The sequence below is a fragment of the Acanthochromis polyacanthus genome, chromosome 15, assembly GCF_021347895.1.
Source record: "Acanthochromis polyacanthus isolate Apoly-LR-REF ecotype Palm Island chromosome 15, KAUST_Apoly_ChrSc, whole genome shotgun sequence".
NCBI classification, from domain to species: Eukaryota; Metazoa; Chordata; class Actinopteri; family Pomacentridae; genus Acanthochromis; species Acanthochromis polyacanthus.
The window spans coordinates 32,265,958-32,287,236 of NC_067127.1; the positions used below are offsets into that span (position 1 = coordinate 32,265,958).

Genomic DNA, 21,279 nt, shown 5'->3' on the forward strand with positions numbered 1-21,279 from the left:
ACACAGACGGTTGAACAGAAGGCTCCGTAATAATTTGAGAGGAATAACATTGTATTATTTGATAAAGATTTTTTTCTGCATTTATTTCTAACTTCACTTTTATTTACTTATTTATTTATGTTTGTCTACAATAATGGCTGAACTTCCCTGATTGGCTTGAGAACATAGTTTGTAGCTCATTTGCTTACAGCTGCTGGTTTCTGTGTTGACATTTTTTGGGACAAATCCAGACAGAGCATCCTTTAACGTACCAAATGACTGTTGAGTAAAATGATTTTTTTCTTTGTTTAAATGTCATGTCTCTCTCTAAGGTTAGCTGAGAATATTACTCAGCAAAACCGATGGGATGTTTTTCTTTTTCCTCCTCATTGAGCCACAGTTTGAGCTGCACAGTGAAAGATCACACTTTGACGTCAGTCTATTTGCTTCTTTTATGGCAGATTAGGTGACAAAAACTGACTTAATTGTAAATGTGACATCAAAAAAGCGAAGCCGGATCTGCAATTGTGGTGATTCCTCCCTCCTTTATTTATTAGCTGCTCTGTAATCTAAAGGAGGAGATGGTTTAGTAAAAAAAAAAACAGGCCTGAGAAGAAGACAGGGACAGAAAAACAGCAGGAAGTGCGTGTAAACAAACCAACAGTGCAGTAAATGCAGCATTGCGGCTCTGCTGTGATACGAGACCAACTCTCATAAATAATGTAGCCGAGTGTTGAGCAGCCTGCCAACAAGCAGCACAAAGCTCCTCGCCGAGGAAACAAGAGCGAACAAACAGCAGGCTGCTCGGGTCACAGGTGGCTAAACACACATCACAGAGCAGGTATCAATCAAACACACACACCTGTGTGCACAAAGGCTTAAAGAAAGAAAAGAAACAGTCCAACACAGACAGAGAAACTGATGTGTTCAGGAGTCACGACGGTCACATCACACTCGATACTTCAGTTTGAATTTCTCAGCTGCAATTTAGCACGAAATAAAGTATTAGTGACGGATGCTGGAGGACAAAAACTGGCTTTGTTTTTATGGAAACAAGGTTTGAAAGCTAGATTATCTTCCAAAAACATTTTTAAAAATAGCCAAAATTACAGCAAATTAAAATCAGAGAGAATCATCGGATGGATCTCGACTTTCCAATGCTCCTTCCTGTTGCTTATTTGGTTCTGCTTGAGTCTGTTTTTGGTTTTCTGTATGGTTTTTTTTAAATGTTTTGTGAGGGCTTGTTTTTATAGTTTAATGTTATTTTGACAACTTCTGTTAGGCATTACTACCCACTACTTTTGTCTGTATATACTTTAGCTGTAAATGTTGAGAATAATCTTGTAACAGTTTTAATGAGATTTTGTATTTTTGATAATAAAATAAATAAATAAACGTAATCTTGTCTGTGCAGTGCTGTTCCATCAGAGAGCTTGATCAAACCTAAGCTGGAAATCCTGATAAATCATCATGAATACTTTATTCTACATGCCTGATTACAAATAAAAAAAATCAAAACATTTGAACAGTTCATAGTTACTAGATTCTGTAAAAAAAAAAAAAAGAAAAAGAAAAGAAAAATTCTGCATTTCTTACAGCAGTCAGAAAACTATGACAGAATCAGCTGAGACCAACAGACAAGTGGCAAAAATTAAGAGACATTTATGTTGAATTTGGCTGAACTGCAGGCAGTGTTTACACCGAGCTACAAGGAGATGTGTACGGGAAGAATTTAAAATTAGCTAGCATGATATAGCATTTTCTAACAATATTAGGAACACCTGTGGGCACTTGGAAACCCTTTATACATGTTGATTCCATTGTTTCTCATTTTTTGCAAAATAAATAATCAAAGTTGTGTTTTTTCTTTTTCTTTTTTGTATGATTCTTGTCTTTCTAACTGTCCTTCTGCATAGAAGGCATTCCTGAGTTGTCTCTTGTCCAAATTATTGGTTGTTCTGTTTCCATAGAGTTGTAGGACGTTATACTGCAGTGAAAAATGAGCCCACAGTGTAAACATGAGACAGGAACAGAAAACGCTTAAGATTCAGAAGGTTAAATCTGCACTGAGAAATGTTATGGCCATACAGGGGATATTCAGCTTCAAGCTCTAAACACATCACTGACGTTTTATCCTGATAATGTGTTGAATGTGTTGGCAGTAGTTTGGTGAGAACTCTGGTTTATTTACACATCCAGCTGATGCAGAGCCACATTAGCGTTCGTTCTGAGCTGTGTTTCTGAACACCTGACGAATTTAAGATCCAATTTTCTGGATCAACTCTGAGAAAAATACAGTGTGGGTTTATCGCAGCTTTGTAGCTCAGTACAGATGTCTGCCACAGCTGGAAAAATAATTTTTAAAAAACTGTTCTAAAACAGGAAAACAAAACTGTAAAGTTATGGGTAAGAGTTGAAGAGCTGACGTGGAGAGTGAGGTGATAACTGCATGACGAGGACATATTTTTAATTTAGATGAAGTCATTTAATCCACGTGTCAACACAATGATATTGATGAGCTTTAATTACATAGCTGAGAATTTCTCTGTGTACTCTGACTGATTATAAACAGCACAAAATCAATAAAAATAATTAAAATTGGAAAAAAAATGAACAAAAAACGAATAACTATATAGTTATTGCTTTTTTCATATTTTTCTTCAATTTTGTGTTTAATCTCTGTTACAAGAAGTATTTTTCAGGATGTCTCCATTAAAATAATATATAATAAAGAAATGAACGCACAACCAACTGACAACTGCTGAACCAACTAACAACTGCTTGAGTATATAATACTGCAGGTACACTTATCTACATTATCATTCAAAAGTTTGGGGTCACTCAGACAATTCCATGTTTTCCATGAAAACACCCACTATTATCCATGTGCTAACATAACTGAACAAGGGTTTTCTAATCATCAGTGAGCCTTTCAACACCTTTAGCTAACACAATGTAGCATTAGAACACAGGAGTGATGTTTGCTGGAAATGTTCCTCTGTACCCCTATGGAGATATTCCATTAAAAATCAGCCGTTTCCAGCTAGAACAGTCATTTACCACATTAACCTTTAGATGCACGAGTGATTGGACCCCACACGTTTCCATAAGTGGGTTAAAAATTACTTGTATAAGAATCAATGTGTTTTCATGCTGTTTTTGTCATTTTGGTGAAGAATAATCACTTGTATTATTGTTTTTATTCTATTTTGGTTCATACAAGAACGATTTCATGTTTGAAATATGTTTATTTTTCACTTTATAACACATGTTGGTGATTAAAAAGAAGAATATTACACAGAACAGCAATGAAAGAATGTCAACATCCATTTTACTGACATTTTTCCACTCTTTTCCTCCAGCTGTTGTTGCTCTCCATGTATAATAATCTCCCTGATCGATGACACTTCTGACATAGTGTGTGTGGTTCACAGTAAATGTATCCCTGACAGCCACAACTGATAAGAATCACAGGTTTCCATGAAAGTCTAAAGGAAATGCATGCGGGTCATTTTTGACTCACTAATGGAAGCTTGGTGTCGTACTACAAACATTATAATTTATGAAAAAGTATAAAAGGTAAATTAAAAATTTAAATGGAATGACATTACAAACATGTTTTTGAGGAATAGCTGGAATATGAAATGATAACAACTTTTCATTACAGAGATATTGCAAGATGACCTCACCGGGCCATTTTTGACCCATTTATGCATCTAAGGGTTACCGATGTCGAGACTGTACTTCTGATTAATTTAATGTTATCTTCATTAAACAAAACCGCTTTTCTTTCTCTCATGCTTGAGTACATATACACACACAATGTATTTTTCTTCAATTTTATGTTTAATCTCTGCTATAATTTTGTGTCTCTGCGACAAGAAGTATTTCTCAAAATGTCTCTAATCCAACCCAACTAATTTACAACAGACTGACAATATCTTATATGATATTATATATTTCTAACCTCAACATCTGAAGTTAATTGGGTTAATTTGCATCATTTATCGAAAGCCTTTGTGTTCTTTTTAAATTTGCCAGGTAAATGTCTATGGATATATAACATAATGTACAGATTTGTTGGGTTTTAACCATAATATTTTAACTTGTTAAGTGGTAAATTCCAATCTTATTTCTTTACTGGAAAGCCGTTTGGCTCAGTTTCTGTTGTTTTAAATGTTCTGTAAAAGCCACAGTGACTTGACTTGACTTAAGTGGGTTACAAATCTTCCCCGTTCTTCTTTGAAACAGCATAAAAGTAACAGAAAACATCATTTCCATACTGGAAGTTAATTTGCACATGAAAGCAGCAGCATTTTGAGCATAATGACAGAACAGCAGCAGCAGCAGCGATGGGGGAAACCAAAAACCAACAAGTGTATTTAAGCACAATAGTTCCCTGTGGTACATCCGTGGATTACACCAATAACAACAGACTATTATCATTGCTGCTCATAACCAACACTGATTCCTCCCTGATGACTCTGACACAAAACACTGGAAATAAGCACAGAGGAAACGGAGAGAAAGACGCCGAGCGGAGAACAGACCTAAAAACATGTCAAACGGTGGAATTGATTCGGGGTGTAAATTGTGTTTTTGTGTGTGCGTGGGAGGGTCAGGAGTAAATATGAAATGATGCAGCATCTGCTGGGGCTTTAAGTGATATATCACTCCATTCCACTTCGTTTAGCATCACTTCGTCTGAGTTAATTGGTTCATGAGGAGCACTAATTAAGGGGAATGGCCTTGTTTATCGTCACGGCGACGCTCGTTAAGCGGAGAAGATCTTTTTTTTTCTTTTTTCTTCTAGGACTCGTGACATTAACCCACCCTTCACTACTCGCTGGTGGGGGATGAATCAGTGTGTATTCACTTGTCGTCGGTGCGGCAGCTGCATCTAACAGCTTACGAGCAGCAGAATGAAGCTCACACACAGTTCATGATACTCATACTTCATAGATGTTTGCATTTATATCCACACAAGCACAATCACACAGTAAGCCGGGATGAGGATGTGTCCTACCTCTCTACGTCGTGACGCCCAGCAGGTCTGCTTGATTTTCCAAACCACGGCAGCGACCAGCAGCAGTGAGAGGAAACAGCTGGAGAGAGAAGACACGGTTTCGTCAGTCAATCAGAGATCAATGATTCCTTAGTAGTGCAGGAACAAAAGCATGAAAACACCAAATTACTAAGTCACGAACCATTCCGGATGTTCTTCATGTGCCTCTGATGCATAAAAACTACTTTAAACTGTAACATTGTCCTATGAAATACATGCTTTTAACATCTACAATTCAATAAATGATGTATGTAACACTAAAATAACACCTGGAGCTCACCAACTGTCCATTTTTTCCAATTAATCATGATGGATTAAGTAGCTAGATCTACAGTAGGTACACTCTGAAGCACCGAGCAAAACCTACTGCTCGTATCAGTGCATTTTTATGTCAATTTTTGAAGTACTGCATTAGAAAAATTTATGGAAATGGCAAGAAAAATGTACACATGTTTCACACAGAAGTTTTCAAAGTTGCTGGAATTGCTTTTTAACACTTTTAAAACATGGGAAGAGACGGATGTAGGTTTGGTCAGTCAATCAGAGATCAATGGTTCCTTAGCAGGGCCGGAACAAAACGCCAAACACCAAGTCTTGAACCACTCTGGCTGTTCTCCATGTGCTTCCAATGCACAAAAACAACTTTAAACTTGAAGATTGGGAATTTGAAGATACCAGGTCCTATGAAATACATGCTTTTAACATTTACACCTCAATAAATTACATATCTAACACTGAAATAACAGCTGGAGCGACTATTTCTCCATTTTTTTCAATGAATAATGTAGTACCTGAGCACCAAGCAGAAACTACAGCTCATATCAGTGCATTTTCCTGTCAACTTTTGAAGTACTGCGTTACAAAAATTCATGGAAATGGCAAGAAAAATGTTCCAATTTTTTTTCTGTTTCTTTAACTGTCTTCGTCTCCAGACAGCACGAAACACATCCAATACCGTCTGACGTGAAAGAGTCATGACAACTTTCTTCATTAAAAACAATTATTCTTTTCATTTTTCTCCAATAGTTTTGTTTATTTCTTCTTCATCTTCTAGATTTTTTAAGCAGTTTGCAAACAATTGGTTTTGTATCTGTGGTAACATTGGCAAAGGCATCCAAATTTCTAGTTTTAATAGTTTCTGGAGCTGAAATATTTCTTTTTGAGATCAAATCTTCATTTTCACTGTGTTTTTTTGGATGTTCCTTACTCATGTTGTGCACGTGCGAAGCCTGCATGTTAACAAACTCTACATCTCATTAATAAAGTTGGAAAATGTGCATCCAAGAACATTTAAATTGGAAAAAAATCACGTTTTATGAGTGAAACCATGTTGTGTTTGAGTAACACATGATGATGCTAAAACAATACGTTATGGAGAATGCTAATAGCATGCCGACACTATAGTTTTTACTCGGTCTTTTCTAAATATTTCTGTGTATCTCAGAGTCTTTATGTGATTATTGGGTACTTTTTCCACATGAACTAACTGAACTATGTGTTTAATATCTGCAGGAAACAGTTTAAATAGCTGGTATCTCCCTCTTGCAGTAGCTTTGGTAGTTTTTAGTAGAAAGGAAACAACTCACACAGCGACAACACAATCACACAGCAGCGTCTTCACACTAATTTACTCCCCAGCAGCTCCAGTTTCCGGAGACCAAAAGATGACAAAGGAGAGAAATTCTTGGGGAATCTGTGGCGGGATAGAAAACCGCAGCGACCACAGGCAGCTGGGGATTTTAGAACAGCAAAGGCCAGCGAGAGGTCAACGAGCGACACGATGCTGGCTAACAAAGAACAAGGTCTCATGTACACACTGACACACACACTGTCTGTTTTAAAGTTCAGTGTCTGGAGGGCAAAGTTATCGGGCCAAACACAAAGCTCCCCTCTCAACCAGAACTTCTGACAAGAGCTCAAAACAAGCGCGCCCAAAGACTTAACAACAGGAAGTCGATGAGAAAGTGCTGAGGACAGCAGCTCTGAAACAATCCTCCCCTTCATGTCTTTGTGTTCACAAGTTCCTCCTGCACATCAGTGTGGGGATGACAGCGCTGTAAAGGGTATTAGCGGCGTAATGAGCGTGACATTTTCAGAGCCAGTGTGCAGAAGACGCTGCAGCCGTGGCCTCTTCAATCCACTGTCGACCTCTCGGCCGCATTCGGACTCATCACGACCAGGAAATCCCCTCCGGTGATGAGGACAAGATGCTCATTGCTGCTGAATGAAAACCATCCGGGCGTTGAGATTCCTGCTGCAGACTTATCCAAGATGATAGAATATTTCATCCATCATGATGAGATAAAAATACACATGCTTTCCAACAGCCACTTCATCACACCGGTTTGGAAGAATTACTCTGTAGTTCTGCATATTGAATAAAATAGCAAAATAGCCCAAGTGTTGCTCCAATTTCATCCCTGCAACCATACAATCCTCAAAAATTCACTGCCAACATCCCGGTCAGAGACATCGTTGGACACCTCAGGAGGTCACAAGTCCATGCTCCGATGTTTTGGTGGCACAAATGGAATCAAAGTGGTTTTCATGTTGTGACTGGTCGGTGTACATCAAAAGAGCTGGTGTTATAATCAAAGAATTAGCCTGTTATACGCAAATACTGGTACTGGTATCCATCTCAGGACCGGCCCATTCATTTATGTCCTCTGTGCTGGACATGAGCATTTGAATCTTTTGACTCACTTGAGTTACCCTACTAAATCCTGATGTGCTCAGTAGAGGACATCCTGGTGTTCCCAGTCATATCTTTTGTGCTTGGACAAGGGAAACTTTGTTTTTATGCTGAGACAAAATGGAGACTGTTGAGAGTTCTTTTTGTGTTCCTGTTCAATTTAATTCAGTGCCTTGAAGTTGACATTGACATTCTTATTGTTTTGATTTCAAAGCGTGACTGTAAAATTGTTCTGTTGTCCACTACAGCGGGCATGCTGTAAAATCTGAATGAACAATATTTTTTTAGAAAATTCCAAATTGTGAGTTGCTGTCGTAGCACCAAAAAGGCTCTCTCAGGAGGGCATGTAGTGCTGAATTTGGAGTATAGAAATACTACAAAATCTAGAAAAAATGTTTTATAGGGTATCTTACTACAAAAATGCCAGTAAAGTATTAAATCTTCTATTTTCTGTTTAATCCTTACTGGCTTTGAAAGGCATGCTATACTAAAAAGAATGTCAAACTCACACTAGAAATAGAAAAAAAATATATTACAAATTGGTGAAAAGCATAAAAAGAGTTTTTAAGAAACCAGAATCTTGGGAACAAAAAAAGACAAACAAAAAAAAGAAAAAAAAAGAAATACTTCTGTAAGAGTTTTATTGAGATTTTGAACTTTTGATGATAAAAGATGAAAATTAATAAGTACTTATATTTGAAGTGCTATACCATCAGAAAACTTAACCAAATCTAAGCTTGAAATTGTGATAAAAAATAAAAATCACGTTATTCTACATGGCTCATTTAAAAAAATAAAAGAGTCTGTATTAAACAAAAAATTCTGCACTCCTCAATGCAATCAGGAAACCACAAACTCACTCTTTGATGTTTCTGCCATATTTGTTAAATGAATTTATTTGTTCCTGTTTAACTAATGATTAATAAAGCACACAGACTGTATATCTTTGGGGATGCTCACATTAATCCTGCTACTGTTAAAAACTGCAGGTATTTAGTAAACGCAGAGGAAAGACTCCTAAACAGCTGGAAGCAACAAAATGAATTTCAGCTGCTGCAAACATTTTATGAAAATAAATGAAGAAATAAATAGATAATCAATAATCGGAGCTGTTAGTCTCTGTTTTCCTCCATTAAAGTTTCATTTTCAGGTTTGTAACAGATGTGAAAACGAAAAAGGGGTTTATTCATTTTAGATTAAAACTGTGTCTTTTACTCTCTGTTATATTTTTGGACCAAAATTGTACTTGAAATGCGGAAAAAGCTTTTCCCAAACCATTTCACACAACTCAAAAGCACCATCAGTGCATGTCCATTAAGGTGATGACGTACAGTTCAACTCCTGTCGTGCTGAAAGTGACGCCAAAATGTTAGTAGGTTTAACTTTGTAAGATCAAAGAAAGGAGTGCGTGTCTGAAAGGGGCATTAGTAAAAAGACCAGTACTGACCTCATTCTGCTGCCCTTTAGGGGGTAGGGAACGTCTGGTTATAATGGAAAAGTCGAAAAGACATCACCTGTTGTCTGATTTTGTTTGGTGACATCATCTGTTGGAACCACTGAGTAAACGCTGCTTCCAGAAACTCTATTTTTACCAGAAAATGTTCATTTTAGAACACTTGTTGTTGACGTGAACCAGGCCACACACCAGATTTAACCTCCATCACACCCACTATTCCCAAGAACAATTAAAGCCAAGGCAAACACGCTCAGCGGCTCCCCTGCAACGATCCTCCTAATTTTAAAAAGCCTCCACTGGCTGGGATTCAAATCCAATCAGGCCTGAGATCCCCCCATCCAATCCGTTCCACCTCGGCTCTCCATTAATGGGCCACAGGGCCGGAGCTCTGCCATCCGACCGGCGGAGCGGAGTGGCTAATTGTCGCCATTACGGAGGCATTAGAGGGGAGGAAGGACGGGGGAGGCGGGGGAGGGTCCTGAGGGTTTGTTAACACTCCACTGAGCCTCTTGATAGGTTCGGGTTTAAGACCGGCCAGGTAAGAGCAATCGAACTGATTAAACAACCGGGGGATGTGTGAGAACGAGGCGGAGAGCGTCGGTGATGGTGTTCCTGCTCTTTTAACGGTGTAAAGAATAGATAAAAAAACATGGTTCATATGACAAACACACACACACGCCGGCAAACATGAGGAAACATGTGAACCCCACCGGGCCGAGCAGCAAAATCAATAAGCTATTCGTTGAACATGAGCCACAGATAGCAGCACAATCGGAAACAGCTTTCCATCTGCACAAATCAACTCTCAGAGCAGAGACGGGACTGAAGCTGCACATTATGAGAGGTTTCCCCTCGTGAGCTATTTTTTTTTACGCTGGCACTTTTCAGTCCAGCAACTACAAATCCTATGTGAGCTGAAGTTGTAAATCAAATGGTTGCTTTACGTATGCAGAGTTCTCTGCTTCTTAAAAAAATGGATTCAGGTTCATGTTTTCAAAGAAGGTTCAGGTTCACACGGTCAGGTGACCTTCTGAACCCAAAAATGTGTCAAATGGTTCTAAAGGAATGTCATTTTTTCTTTAATTACAAAAATGACACCATTTATCACAGTAATAAAGTGTAAAAACATGCGGCCCGTGGGCTAAAACCGGCCCTCTAGAGGATCCAATCCAGCCCGTGTTACGACTTTGTAAAGTGTAAAAATTACAGAGAAGACATTGACTGCAAATTGTACATTTATAAAACCATAAATTTAAAATAACTTCATAATTTCAAGACCGTGACAAGTTGTTTTGATCATTAAGTAGAACACTAGATGGCTCATTTTTCTGTTGTCATTTTGTGTCTTATTTTTGTCAAGTTTTGTCTTTTTTGTCTGACTTTTGTCTTTTTTGCTTCTGGTTTTTGTCGTTTTGCATTTCCTTTTTGTTTCGCTTGTGTTTTTTTGTTTTTTTTTGTCATTTTGTGTTTTGCGTCGTTCATTGTTTTGTGTATATTTTTTGTGATTTTGTATGTTTTTGTCTTGCTTGTGTTGTTTATTTTTCTGTCATTTTGTAACACTTTTGTCTGTTTTTTGTTTTGTTTGTCTCATTTCTTGTCATTTTGTGTCTCATTTTTGTCATGTTTTGTCTTGTTTTTGCTGCTTTCTGTCTTTTTTTGTCTGACTTGTTTTGATCATAAAGTAAAATACTCTATGATCCAGTTATTAAACGTTTTTTTCCTTTGTAGAAACTCTGTGATCTGGAAGTTGTAATGTGTAAATGATAAACTGAGGCATAATATTACTGAAATTTAACTTATTTTTCTTAAGAAATTTCAGTTTTCTCATCATGTTTGTAAAAAGATAATTTGCTAAATGTGAACATTTTCAGAATGTACTTTTTTGCACGACAAGAAAAGAAAAAAATGGAGTTGTGGTTATTTATAGGTTATTATGCTGTGATTTTACTGTTCTGGTCCACTTGAGATCAAACTGACCCCAGAACAAAAGCAAATTTGATACCCTTAGTCCAGAGTCATTGAAAATCATGCTTACTTTAATTGGGACATTTTAAACATTTTTTTTTTATTATTATTTAAAATGTCTGTGATGTTTTTATATCCCAGATGTTGAGACAGATCACTAAAAACACATGAATTGTCAGTGAAAATGTGACAAGAGTTCAGGATAATACTGAAAAGATCAGAAGATTCATTTACAGCTGCTTTATTGGTATGGATTTGAAGGATGTTTTGGATTCACTGTTAAAGTAGAAAGAGAAAAAATCACTATGTATGAATGCACACAAGAGGAGAATGTATAAAAGGTCAACCTCATATTGCTCTTCGTGCTCTTTGCTCCAGTGCCAGCAGATTTGGGTTTTGTGTTTGTCTGAAGCAAACAGCAGCACAGACACGTAACAGATGTTTGAAGAAACAGACTAAAACCTCCACAGAGGATTTTTCTATGAGTGGTCATTTTGAAATCAAGTGGGCGAGCTCGGTTGGTCTCATGAGTCTCTCAGTGCTGAGCATCTCCTCGGCTGTTTAGGGGAAGAGTAGGAGAGGAAGTGATTGCTAATCAAGCGAGCGGGAGCTGGGAGTAATTGGACAAAGCTGAACTGCAGTGTCACCAATTAGCATCGGAGAGTGTGGAGAGCAGAGACATAAATGCTGTTGAATTACAGCCATTTTCCTTTTTCCTCTCCTTCATTTAGAGATGAGAACGAGCACAAGAGGAGGAAAGATGAAGGGATGGTTAGACGGGACGAAGAGGGGAGGAGAGTTTTTAAACTTTTCAGGATGTTTGAGGAGCAGATCTTGCAGGAGGTGGAGTTTAAACAGCTGGACTTCATTTTCTAAAACATCTCCAACAGACCAACGTGGCCCTTTGGGCTATTATACCATTGTATTTATGCCTAAAATGACACCATTGTGCGACACCACACTGAAATAATGACGGCAGCAGGGAAATGAGGCTGTTAGCCGAGCTTTATTCTCCCGCCTTTGCTGGATTCTGCAGGATTTTATCTTTTATATTCAAGCCACCGGCTTCTATTCGGATTTGATTCACCGTCAAATTGTGTCGTTAATGGAGCCACCCGATTCTTCAGGCAGCAACGGAAGCGAACCTATCTCTGACAAAATGAGTTTATATGCAACTAATTTGCTTTGCAAATTGATAATGGAGGACACATAATTGCTCAATTACTAAATTAATTGCTAAATATTCAGCAGAAGCCAACAGACTCCCAGTTGTTCACCCAGACATCCGTCCCTCAAAAACCTTCACCAAAGACCAACCATAGAGATGCTAATGCTGCGGAACAAATGTCTCTGTCAGGTTAGTAAAACACATAATCTGGGTGAATTTCCATGAAAACATATTTGCTTGATGAGACACATCAATGCATTAATTGATAGACAACATGGATAAATCTCCAAATCTGTAATTTTGGAGTTCTGGAAATAATCATTCATGACGTTCTGTTCCATCAACAAGTTAACCTAATCTAAGCAGAAAATTGTGATAATTCATTAACATCATTTATTCTAAATGTCTAATTTAAATCTTTTCCAAAACTAAATATTTGCTAAAAAAAAAAAAAGAAAAAAAAAAAGAATTAAATCTGTGCTGAAAATGTTTGTCCCCCCAATCTTTCACTTCATTTTTCTATTTTTATGATTTATGACAACATCATTCCTGACTTCTCCCTTTTTCTGGTTGTGCTGTTTCCTCAGAGGAGCAGGACTTTATATTGCAGTGAAAATCTGACCTTCCAACCAGCCCTGCTGCCAGTAGACCACACATGGAGGATCTGAAAGCCCTAGTGCAACGTCAACACCAAAACCTGTGCATTATAAATGTTTTGTGCATTTAAAAAAAAACTCTGTACAATATAAATTCCTGAACTATATGAATCTGTGCAAAATCAGTAGTTTCTCCTCATGGAAGAATCTGCAGAATAGTTTTGTTTTTCAATATATAGATATGTGAAATATCATTAATTCCCAGTCCAATATTAATATTATTTACACTACCGTTCAAAAGTTTGAGCTCACTTAGAAATGTCCTTATTTTCAGAGAAAAGCAGTTTTTCAATGAAGATAACATTAAATTAATCAGAAATCCAGTCTAGACATTGTTAATGTGGTAAATGACTATTCTAGCTGGAAACGGCTGATCTTTAATGGAATATCTCCATAGAGGTACAGAGGAACATTTCCAGCAACCATCACTCCTGTGTTCTAATGCTACATTGTGTTAGCTAATGCTGTTGCTGAGGTTAATTGATGACTCTAAATTGCCTGTAGGTGTGAATGTGAGTGTGATTGTTTGTCTGTATATGTAGACCTGTGACAGGCTGGTGACCTGTCCAGGGTGTCCCCTGCCTTCACCCAAAATCAGCTGGGATAGACTCTAGTGACCCTAACGAGGATTAAGCGGTGTATAGTTAATGGATGGATGATTATGACCCGTATAAGTACAATTTGAAAGATTATGTTTCATTTCTTTTCTTGTAAGTGAGCCTCTTGTCTCTTTTTTTGTTTGTGTTACTATTATATAATAAAGGACCTGAATACATTTTCCGATGCTGCTAAAACAAAAACATGCACACAAGACTTAATTTGTCCCATCTTTTCTTAAAAATGAGCACACAGGAAGGATTCAAGTGGCCAAAGTGAGCAAAGAAAAATCTGAAAACTGCTTGGGGTTGTGAAGGTTAATCTAAAAAATATTGACTATTTTTCAAGGATAAGTAAAACTTGAAAAATTGCGTTTCATTTATTGTCTTTTAAGTGAGCTTCTGTTGCTTTTTTTCCTTGGCACTGCCACTATTATATAAGTAAAGGACTTGAATACATTTCATGCTGCTGCTGGAAAACATGCACGTCACATTATATAACAAGGCCAGTAAATAAAGCAACAATAAAATGGAAAATAAGTCCTGTAGTTGTAGCACGTAACCTTTTCTCACTCAGACTGGTGCAGTGCAGAACAGAGCAACTCATAAACAGAGTGGTGACTAACACACACACGCACACACACCAAACTCTCCCGGCAAAACTTGACACCGTCCCCTAATGATGACATCATCCCTCTGTGTAGGCCTAAAGGTCGGTGATGTCCGGAAGCCGGCCCTGGGCACAAAAGCGCTTCACTTCCTCACATGGCTGCACACAAGCGTGAACGCGGTAAAGAGGATGCATATGAACATATACAGGAAACAACACACACACACACACACTTGTCCGGTGTCGTCTCTGAGTGGCAGAATCTTGCCTGAAGACAGCAGACTTCATTCCAGAATTCCTTCCCAAAACACTCTCATTAGATCCAGTGTGACTGAGAGCTGCAGCACTCTCTCTCAGCCGCTCCAAAAAAATGACCGCTTTGTCCGTCGCTGTGGTTTCTAATGGACTCAGTGCCGGAAACCAGGCAGGAGATGGGAAACATTTGTGTGATTTACATATTTCTGTTTATCTTCAAACAGTAGCAATGAATATTATTAACCCTCTGGACCCCGAAATCAGAAAACAGAACTGAAAAGCTGGTTATCTATAAAAAAAAACAAATCACCAAAATAACAACATTTATCAGAGCCTCAATCTGTAAAAACAGAATATAATGCCTGGTTTTCAACTTTTTCCTGGTCCATTAACTACACGATGTTCTGGAGGAAAAGTTGTAATGATTTTATGTGTTTTATTTAAAATTTGCCAAAAATAAACTAACCAGACTTGACAAAAAACACCCCTGAAATTATGAACTTTTAGGTGCAATGATGAAGGCATTAGCGACTCGGGTGGAATTAACAGTGATTGACAAAAAGATGAACTGCAGGCAGTGTTTACACAAAGCAAAGAGGAAAATAAAACATGAAGAATAGCTCAAAACCAGAACATAGCAAGGTGTTGGAAGATACATTGAGCACGGTGAAACGGGCAGTGAGTCGACGTGCTGAGTTGTGTGAAAAGGTTTTAAAACGGTTAACATCTATAGAAAACGGAATCTTTTTGTATCGATGAGACCTGTGAGAAGAAACAAAAATAAAAAAAATTTTTTACTTGTCCACAGTCTTTGAACCATCTAAAAAAACCATGTAAAAAAAAAAGACACAAAGATGACCAAAAAGACACAAAATGATGACAAGAAGACAAAAAAAGATGAGAAAAAGATGCAAAAATGATGAACAAATACACAAAATAATGATAAAAACACACAAATTGATCACAAAATAGACGCAAAATGATGACACAAAGACGACAAAAAAGACACAAAGGATGACAAAAAGACACGTAAAGATGACCAAAAAGACACAAAATGATGACAAGGAGATATAAAAAGACAAGAAAAAGATGGAAAATGATAACAAAATGATGACTAAAACACAAAATGACAATAAAAGGACACAAAAGGACTACAGGGAGATAAAAATGATGACAAAAACGCAAAATAATGCCAAAAAAACACAAAATGTTGACAAAAAGACAAAAAAGGACCACAAAAAGATTCAAAACAATGACCAAAACACAAAATTACATCAAAAAGACACAAATGGAATACACGAAGATGCAAAATGATGACAAAAAACACAAAACAATGACAAAATTCCCCCCAAAAAGGCATTTTTTCTTGGCACTGTCACCTTAAGGCTCACTTTGTGGCTTCTGTAAAACATCTTGAGAGCATTTGAATTGTAATTGGCGCTATTTTAATAAAATTGAATTGAGTTGAATTGACCCTTTAAGACTATGGCACATCATTGCACTGCACAGCCCCCATCAACACATTTAAAACAAATAAATCCGTACAGCAAATGATTCAACTGATTTTCACCAACTAATCACAGCTCACTGCAAGATTATCGGTGTTTAGTTCTCTGGAGTTCAAAATCATTCTCCAGTCCTCAGAGTTTCCTCAAGCTTTTCCTTTCTGCAGATACAGAAGGTTCTGGAGCTGATGGGGTGAAGCGTCCCGCCTCAGGCTGCTGCTACCGACTGAAACTAACCGAGTTCAGGTTACGGCCCACCTGAGCAACGAACCTCTGGGACTCCGAGAAGAAGCAGAAAATGTTCTGCAGCATATACAGTAAACAAGTCATTGAGGGAAAACTCACCTAAAGAAGGTAACGAAGAACTGCACCAGGTCCATGATGCTGTTGTGCTGCGAGAACGCAATCTGTGGCAAAAGAGAAGAAGAAGAAAAGAGCGAAACACCAGGTCAGAAAACACATATATACTGTTCATGTATACTGCAGAGCTGAGATGCTGCGTCTTTACCTCAGTAATGTCTATTATTACAGCTCAAATGCACATTTTCCATTTAAAACTTTGGTGTTTTCTTTTTTCACTGTGGGGTTTGTCATCACAGCCTCATCAAACATATCATTTATTTAATTTATTCTATTATTTATTTGATTGTAACACAAAAACAAAGCAATGCATTCTAATTACACTGTAAAAATGTATATTTTGGCAGCTAGGTTGCCAAGAGATACTGTAAAGTAGAGAAAAATAAACATCTCATGAAAAAATAATAATTAAAAAAAAAATCATTTCCAGGCATTAATTTTACTTTTTCACTTTTAATACTTATTTTTAAGCTAATTTTCAACAATTGAAAATATAATTTCATTCGTTAAATAAAACATTCCAATTTTTAATTGTTTAATATTTAAAAATAAATATAAAAAAACAACTAAAATTACAGTTATTGGTTATGGTTTTTATTAAAGTTGCAGTTTTTTCTAAAATTATTTTGTATTAAAAATGTAAATACATTTTCCTTTAGGGCAACGTTTATTTATTTTTGTGCATTTCCAAATATATGTGGCAAATCTAAAATGAAATGGATAATTTTCTTTCTTTCATTCTTCTACAATGACCATAAAGTTAAACTTAAATTCTATAAACAAACCTCCAGTTCAGTTGAAGTTTTGCTATTTTTCTCCCTATTTAAATTGCATCAGATGACAGAAAAGTTGATTTACAGAGATCAGACTACAGATCAAAGAACACAATGTGAGCCACGGCCATATGGTTTGTAGGTTATTATGAGATTAGTCTTTGATAAAAGGCTTCTGGCCTTTTCTCTGTTCTGTTGCACTTTGTTCAATTGGACTCCCACAGACCTGCTGGATGCTACAGCTCCACTAAAGCCGCTGACTGCACCATCCATCATCAGCTCAGTTCTGGTGCAGCGTGAGGCCCTCCGGTGTCCACAGATCTCATACATGTTGATTCACACATCCCGTAGGACCATTTAAAGGGCCAGTTCACCGAACCCACAACTACACTGGAGGACACCCCATGCATTTGTAAAATATTGCATTAAGAATCACTCTTAGGTCTTCAACTACAGTTTCTTTTAGTATGCCAAAAATACCAAACAAATCTTTAAAAAATTAATCATAAACTTAAAATTGATTGGTTCCATAAAAGTACCTATGACATTTTGACTGTGGGGTCATTTTGGTCCCAGTGATCCACTAATGAAGGTTGTGCTTTTTATTAAAAGACACAAGTTTGGTTGCTGTGCTTCATGTCTATATAAAACCAGCACATTTGAAAGTTTGAAAGTCTGGATCCATGGATTTGTTAAAGATTTCTGTATCATTGTGAGATAGCGGCACGGCGTCACTGTAACCATGACAACAAGTGAACACTACATCAGCTACCTGCTGATGATCACATGACAGCAATCTGACTACCAATCCACCGCTGTGGACAAATCCATTGGAACTGATAAAAGGAACGATTGACAAATTTGTGGGGGTGTTTCTGAGTCCCACCAACTCCTGCTGTCCCCTATATTCAGGTCATGTGATCCGGTATCCGTACATAACGTACACATGCAGAACACACGCCTGTGCCCAACGCAAGGCCATTTTGTTTGTGGGTACATCTGCATTAAATGGACACATTCTATGGTGCCATCATTTCTGATCATCAATAACTAATAAGAAAATGCTGCATTTATTTAAAAAATTGCTGTATTTTGGTGAAGAAAAGGCTGCTCATTCGGCGGAATGAACAGCCTTGGTGGAGTACTGCACTCTCTGACTACTTTTCCAGTTGAAGTAGTCGCTGCAGGACTTTGGTTTCCCATCAACAGAGCCCAAACGCTCCAGAATTCTCCAGAAACCCTGTCCTCTGTCTGCCCACTGTGCTCGATACACCTCAGTAATAATCGCATTAACATGGCGCTACAGTGTAATCTGCACCCAGCTGCTATATCTGTAGTGTTTTGTGTTTGATATGAGGGAAATGCGACCGTCTGTGTCCCAGAACAATGTGTACCTCATATAGGTTGAAAGGAACCACACTGGTCTGCTCACACGGACACAGAAAGCATCAATTGGTTCTTAGACTATTCATCTGCAGTGTGTTACAGCTCAGAAGGAAATCTCAGATAGAGATGTCAAAACAAATGAAATCAAAGCTGTCTAAATGAATGCAACACCTGGGCTGCTTAGATGTAATATATAAATATGTCTTCTGAGGATTCTGGTGAAATACACCTTTAAAGGGAACAGATTTTTTGCATGCCCTGTGTTGTAAGCAGCATATAGCTCACAATACATAACAAATATGTGCAAAAATGAATCAGTCGGTCAGCGTTATAATCAGGAAGCCACCTGATTAACCCCAGATTCATTCTGCAGCATGACAACATGCTAAACCTTTAACGTGAGCCTTGATCTCAACATGATGACAGATTGAATCCACAGAAGAATCAAAGCAAAGTTCTCCAATATACCTGGAACAAGATGTCTGACAAATAACACGAAAACCTTTGCAAAAAAACCCCACTGCAAAATCAAATCAAATATAAAATTCTTCCATTTGCTGCACTTTCTATGAAGCTTGGCGATAAAGAAAAACTATCCGTGACATGTTGCACCATTAAAATAAAGAAGCATGGTCCATATTTGTCGTTATTCCAACAGAAACTAAAGAAAACACAGTCCTCACTCTTAAATCATCTCCACAATAAAAGTCCCTGCAGTCCGTCTTGAGCTGTGTTTACTGTTTGCACCTGGTTTTCTCTGCTTCTGACTATGAATCTCGCAGCTCTGTGGTAAAATTTTGGCCCACAGCTTTAAAACCTCCTGAAAAGCGTTTGCTGTCTTAATTCAAACTCCCTCAAGTTAAGAGGATTATTTATGACCAAAATAATTGATTTTCCATTCACTTTTCCGTCCAGTAGAGGGAAAAAGAAAAATAACAGTAGCTCAGTGTTTAGTTGGAAGGCACACAGACGATGTCTTGTTTTGGAGGATGAAGTGGGAAAGATTCACGCTGCAGAAGAAGGTTTTTCCAGGACACGGCAGGACTGACAGTAAACGGACAAATGCATTTTTTAATAAAAGGTGTAAACATGCCAACATTCTCAGCAGCACCACGATAAAAAATGAAGAATTTCAACTGTATTTTTCACATATTTTCTCTAGATTTTCTTTGTTTTCTTGTGAAATTACTGGTAATTTCTAATAAAATCTAAAAAAAAACAACAACAAAAAAAAAACGCCTCAATTTACATGCAAGCCATAAAAAAAACAAAACTGTAAATGATTTTTTCAAGTGGTCGTTTGTTCTTCAGTTTTTTATATGTGGAGTTGTAAATATACAGTATGTAGTTGTTTTGATAAATTAAGGACAATAGTAAAAGCACAGTATAAAGTATTAATTTACATAAAAATATAGAATTGTAAAAATAGAACCGTATTTGAATATGTATTTTTTTTACAAATATTTACTTTTCTTTACGATGTGTTATTTTTTTACAGCTTGACTTTATTTAAATCAGTGACAAAACTCATCATTTTAAATTTATGTATATTAATGATATAAAAAGGTCCATTTTTAAGATCTTCTTTACAGATTTTTCCTGTTTTGTTAATTTCAGACAGAATGTAGTAAAAGTCTGAATTATATATACAGGTATTCAAAGCAAGTTTCACAGCTTTTTTTTAGGTTTTGGAACATTAGAGCATTGGCTCTTCACATTTTTTCCGTGTGGAACATTTGCTGCCTGATTTCACTTTTTTCTTTTTTTTTAACTCAGTTTTTTTATTCTTTATTTTTATTTTTACAGTGCAGATGACACTGGATGATTTCACATTCCATATTATCATTAACAAGAAGACAAAAGCTGCAACACTGTGTTGTGTATTCAGCTGTGAATGTCTTCAGTTTGAAAACAAAGTTCAGTATCTAATATTTATCTACATATATGTACATTACTTTTTGTACCAAGACCAGCATTGTCTGCTTTTTGCAATGTATTATCACTCTAGCAATTAACGTTTTGCACTACTGTGCTATGCTTGCACTAGGAATTTGAAATAAGAGCCACTGTGGCTCACTCATAAGAATAACAATGAGTCACAAAAAGCCACAAATTTCTGTGTCAGTGATGGCGGAAAAAAATTGAGTCATTTTCCTGCATTCTGGTGCATTTTGAGGTAAAAAAAAAAGCTCAATTAAACAGTTCTATTTTAACTATTTTATTTCTACTTACATGTATGTATGTTGTTATTTTCATTGTTTTTACAGTCCTCCTCAGCTGCTCTGAGCAATGTGAAATGTTTAAGTCTAAGTCCTGAATATAAATATCATCACAAAGTGTGAGTCTGTATCATTTTGCTAAACTTTCAGATCCAAATTTAATGTTATTTTCATAAAAACAGGCAGTCAGGGGTGAAGACACATTACCATGTATAGATGCATTTGGCCATTTAAAAACCTGTACCTGAAACATGTTCATGATCAAAACTTTTTGACCCATAAAAATATTAATTTCATGTCCAATTTACCTTCTTTTCCTCCTATGTCCAATTATTCAGTGCTCACCATATCTCACAACTGTAGCAGAAAGTCAACAAAAACCTCCTCTTTCTCGCTTCTCCTGATCGCAAATGACTCGCCTTGTGGCACACCGTTCAGAGAGTTCACGCAGGAAAAATAGCATGCTTTTCTGTGATTGGCCAATCACGGCCAATCTCGGAGCCACCCATGATCAAGATTTGGGTGGCTCTGATTATTTCCGATGCCTGTCGAGAGAAAAAGTTTGTTTTTCTTACATTATCGCTTTCGAAGAAA

General features: G+C 37.1%; 1 protein-coding gene across 3 annotated transcripts in view; it reads right to left on the bottom strand.

Moving 5' to 3' along the window:
- Positions 1-21,279, bottom strand: part of atrnl1a (attractin-like 1a) — a 473,108-nt gene that overhangs the window by 182,549 nt on the left and 269,280 nt on the right. For all 3 annotated transcript variants that reach the window (XM_051959750.1, XM_051959749.1, XM_051959751.1), the window contains 2 exons: positions 16,293-16,354; positions 5,006-5,084 (listed from right to left, as the gene is read on the bottom strand). In XM_051959750.1, the coding sequence (XP_051815710.1) occupies positions 5,006-5,084; positions 16,293-16,354 (141 nt within the window). The remainder of the gene's footprint in view (positions 1-5,005; positions 5,085-16,292; positions 16,355-21,279) is intronic.